The sequence below is a fragment of the Stegastes partitus genome, unplaced genomic scaffold (genome assembly GCF_000690725.1).
Source record: "Stegastes partitus isolate 25-593 unplaced genomic scaffold, Stegastes_partitus-1.0.2 Scaffold3639, whole genome shotgun sequence".
NCBI classification, from domain to species: Eukaryota; Metazoa; Chordata; class Actinopteri; family Pomacentridae; genus Stegastes; species Stegastes partitus.
Genome location: NW_007581370.1, coordinates 97,419 through 102,464, shown reverse-complemented (window position 1 = coordinate 102,464; position 5,046 = coordinate 97,419). Strand labels below are relative to the sequence as shown.

General features: G+C 39.0%; 1 protein-coding gene across 1 annotated transcript; it reads left to right on the top strand.

Annotated features, from left to right (window-relative positions):
* The first annotated feature begins 3,560 nt into the window (after positions 1 to 3,560).
* cldn2 (claudin 2) lies at positions 3,561 to 4,382 on the top strand. Its single transcript, XM_008306282.1, has one exon. The coding sequence runs from the start codon at positions 3,561 to 3,563 to the stop codon at positions 4,380 to 4,382; it is 822 nt and encodes a 273-aa protein (XP_008304504.1).
* The last annotated feature ends 664 nt before the right edge of the window (positions 4,383 to 5,046 follow it).

Sequence of the window (5,046 nt, the reverse complement as noted above, 5' to 3'; positions counted from 1 at the left end):
TTGAGATTGAGAGCTTATATTCTTATTTGTTTGATGTAAATACAGCTCTATTCAGTTAAAAACAGATGAAAATTAAGATACATTTGCACACAGAGCAGCAAAGTAGCCTCCTAATAGCCTTTTAAAATATATTAATTTAGTCACTGATCATAATTAAACCATGTAAAAGGCCCTAATACCCTCCTGTGGCACATTCTAGTTAACACAATCATAAAAACATCATCTAACCTCATCACTACATCACAATCTCAGTTGTAATTTTGTTCAAATTTGACACAAATATCTTTAAATTTGACTTTTTATGCAACAGTTATGTCACTAAATGAATGAAATGCATAAATAAAAAGAGAAAGGTGAAATACAGCATAAAGAGTGTTTAAAGAATTTTTTTTAAAATGAAAATGGCTTGTTGATGGGCAAAAAACACCAATACATAGCTTTAAAATGTACTTTATTTTTAGAATAATGCTAATTTCCTGTGATTAAGACATCGCTTTCTATGGGAGGGAATTTTTAAAACAATGGAGGATTTTCATTATAGACGAATAAGTTGTGAATTTAATAAAAAATCTGTCTGTAATCCTAGGATAGCCTTTTATTCAGTATTGTTGAAATGCAAGTGGACGGAAATCTCACTCGAAATCAACATGTGAAATAAAACAACAACTAATGACTGAACTAGTTAATCTGGTTTAATGAAGACAGTCACGACTGAGTTTGCAATGTTCCAATTAACTCCTTGTTGACTCCTTGGTGACTGCAACAAAATGTCATCAAATTCTATTATATAAGAGCAAATTATTTTAAAACATTTTATTATTCAGCTTTCCTCTTTTCCTTTCTTCAGGGTGTTTCATTTCATTGCTGATTTTAATTAGAACTGAAAGAAAACATCTTCACAAGCAGTTTTTCGGGGGGATTTCTGCAGAGTGCGAGACATTTTTCCCCCAAAACATGAAAGGATACCTGATTTGAGCTCAACGAAAAGTGATGATTATATATTTTTTGCTGAATTAAACCTTTTTTCCCACTCTACTGTACAGAAAACTAATATCCAGAAAATGTCATTCTCTCACAGGGGTCTGCTGAACTGTTTTTGGGCCGACCTGCTGCCATCGATGTACCAAAGGTCTGTTTTGGCGAAATGACGGATGAGAGAATGATTAACCTGGCTGGCAACCGGGATGTGTGTCACTATCAGAGATGTCAGTGTGTGCAGGATAATAGGTGAAGGTCTGGATGACGGACTCTCATTTGAACAAAGACAGCAGAGCATCTGACCCAGACGGAGAGCAGAAACAGCAGCATTCGTCCTGCTTTATTGTTGTTCTAATTGGATATCCTGCAACAGCCACAACACTGAACTCAAAGGACTGTATTTCTTCTTCAACGGCATTTGTTCTGAAAGTATTTTTTGGCTCCCTTGGTTCAATCCAGCCAGCAGAATAATAATTTAAAAAGTACAGCAGCAGCAGCAGCAGCAGCAGAAGCACATGAGCTGCGACTATGTCAAGGTCTGAGGAAGCAGTAAGAGTCTGATAGAGCAAGAAAAAAAAGAAACATTTTCTACTTTGGAGAAGCAGGAGCAGCAGAAATACCAGCGCTGGATACAATCTGTACAGGCTGTGCTGTATATTCACCCTCCTCCGCTCAAGCTGCAACTTCAACTCCTGCAGCAAAAGAAACATAATCAAATCTTGGACTGGTCCATCGACTGGCACTTCTGTAACCTGCAGCGCTCTCAGGTAATGCATGGATGTGGGCTGTGGGTTTTGCATATTACTGTGTATATCCAGATGGAATGTGATCTGAGTGTGAAACTGAATGCAGCAAACGGAATGTAATATGCAGGTAAGTTATATTAAAGGTGGTGAAACTGGATTAGATGTAAGTTTTTACTGATGTCTGGCAATCAGTGGTGGAGATTTTGATTAGATGACAAACAGAGACAAATGTTTGGCTGCACACACTTCCTCCTTTATTAACAATATGTGATTTGTCATTGAAATGTATAGTTTGCCTCTTGTGTGATGACTACAAGGTTAATTCAGGTGTGAATACAAGGCTAGTAGTTGAGGAAATAATGAAAAAAAAGCGTTGTTTTTCTGTTCTATTTATGTAGATGAAGTATAAAATCCTATTTGAATGACTGTAGTCTGAAATATAGATTAATAAAATAGGAAAACAAACTGAGAATATTCAAAAGAAAAAAAATAATTTCATCCACTTTTCAGAGCTAGCTTGACAGCACATTAGCTTGGTAATTAATAATTAGTAAACACATCTACTCAGAAAACTAGCTTTGTTATTCATAATGTAATACCTAATATTATACTATAGGTGTATTATTCGGTTAAAGTCAGAATGGTTGTTTGCTATAGTAGCTGCTGTTTTATTAATTTTCCGTGCTTGACAGTTAGCAAGCTAACAAAGTTAGGTTCGCTAAAGTTACAATTTTAGACACTATTTGAAAGTATTCATTTCAGTAAGAAACACGTGTTTAACAGAATATTTGGTGAACACGCTATAATATATTGACTAAAATACAGTTGTGTTTATCAGTTACTGCTCTGTATCTGGTGTAGTTTGTGTTTATTTAGCATTATTTGCAATCATTTCAAGGCAAAGTCGTTACTGAAATTGTTAATTAAATCATTTTACCATATTTTAATCGCTAACATCTGAGTTTAATCCATTTACAGCTATCTAATCGGGCATTCATGTTAAAGCAGAAATTCACATTTTTGAATGATGTTGAAAATTTGGTCATAGAAGTTGCAAATACTGGCAGCGTCAAATAAAAGTGAGTTTGATCACCTCAAACCACTGAGTTTGACAGCATGTGTATTTGTTTGTTTTTTTTACATTTAGAATTAATATGACCAATCAGAATACCAGTGATGCTATTTATAGCAATATACCAAATATTAGGTTATCAGGTGTAATATTCGGCTAATGTCAGAACAGTTGTCTGTTGTAGTAGCTGCTGTTTTATTATTTGTCATTCCTGACAGTTAGCAAACTAACAAAGCTGTTGCTAAGGCTAGCTAAGCTCTTGACAGTTTTTTATGGAATAAAACTACTTTGGTGACGATAATATAATATGCTGACCACAGTAGAGCTGTTTTTAATAGTTATTGCTCTTTATCTGGTGTAGTTTGCATTTATTTAGCATTATTCATAAACAGTCACTGCAAGGCAAACTGTTAGGATCAACAATCAAAGTTGTAACTGAAATCCTGTATTACATCATCTTTGCATATTTTAATGGCTAACAACTTATCTGAGTTTGTTTTACTCACAGTGATCTTCCAATACAATGGGCATGAATCACATTTTTATGACACTGAAAGCTTGCAAAGTTGGCTAAAATAGTTGAAAATATTAACAGCCTCAATTAAAATGTGGATTTGATTATCTTGAACTACTGACAGCATATGTATTTGTTTGTTTACGCAGTGGCAATAAATACTTGGAAGCTATTTGCAAGCCAGATATTTCGATATCTAAAATCTTTTCTTTCCCTGTGTTTGCTTTAGGGTCTTATCACAGCTGTGGTCATGGCATCAGCAGCTCTGGAGCTGATGGGCTTCTTCCTGGGCTTGCTGGGGATGCTGGGCACCCTGGTTGCCACAGTGCTGCCCTACTGGCAGATTTCTGCACACATCGGCTCCAACATCGTCACTGCTGTGGCCAACATGAGGGGCCTGTGGATGGAATGTGTCTATCAGAGCACCGGGGCCTTCCAGTGTGAGACCTACAATTCCATGCTGGCTCTGCCCTCTGACCTGCAGGCCTCTCGGGCCCTCATGGTCATCTCCCTGGTGCTGTCCATCCTCGCAATCGCCATGTCCGTCCTGGGGATGCAGTGCACTCTCTGCTTGGATGGCTCGGGTGCTGTTAAGAGCCGTGTGGCGGGTGCCGGCGGGGGGTTGTTTGTCGCTGCCGGCTTTCTGGCTCTCATACCTGTGGCGTGGACCACACACGAGGTGGTCCAGACCTTCTATCGCCCAAACGTACCAGCCAGCATGAAGTTTGAGCTGGGAGAGTGTTTGTACGTCGGTCTGGCCTCCGCACTTATTACCATGCTGGGAGGAGGGATGCTGTGCGTGTCCTGCTGTGATGAGCAGGATGGCGGCCGCGGGAGGCGACATGGCGCCGGATATCCATATCCAGTAGGAGGCGGCATCTCCAGCGCAGGAGTACGAACCACCTCACAGACCTACCGCAACCCCACCCTGCAGGTAGGGGGCACCAGCACCGGCGGCAGGGGGCAAACACTGATCCGCAGTGCAAGTGGCAGCTCAGGAACGAGTACGCATGGAGTCCAGGGAGCTAAGAAACCGGCAGCAGCAGGATATGACATCACAGGATATGTCTGAGGTCACTGTCACTCCATCGCACCTTTAAATATGGCTCCCTCACTGCTTAAATCCAATTAGATGGATCCTCACAGTGTATTCAACCAATATATCTGTTGTCAGAGTGTGCTGATCATTTTTTAAGCTTTTTAAACTGTAATTGTGGCATTTTAGGTGCAAAAAATGATGGCAACCACAACACAATTACACAACGAAAAACTGTTAAAGTTATCTGTCTGTATGTGTTCTACAAATGGTGTGTTTTTCAAACGTATAGGATGTCACACATTCACATCACCCTGACAGCAACTCATGTAGGAAAGTCACGTAAATGTGCACATTTGTTAAAAATGACTCAAAAATACCCTTTAATTGTCTTGTTTGCAGCTTTCAGTCCAGTCTGTGACATTATCCCAATAAAAACAGTAAGATACCAAATATAAGAGAAAGATAACTGGAGAGACTGTAAATGAAAACTGTATAGAAACATGATGCAAATGTAAATACAAGTTGTAAATCCATTCATTTATATGCTAGGATTGACCAGACATATTGGCATGTTTGAAAAGTGTCTGAGTAGATATGAAACCTATTGATGCTGATACTCAACGATCAAGTGAGAGAATTTAAATGTCCACTGTTTGCTAAGCCGACACTGACGCATCTAACCTAAGTCCTCTACAAT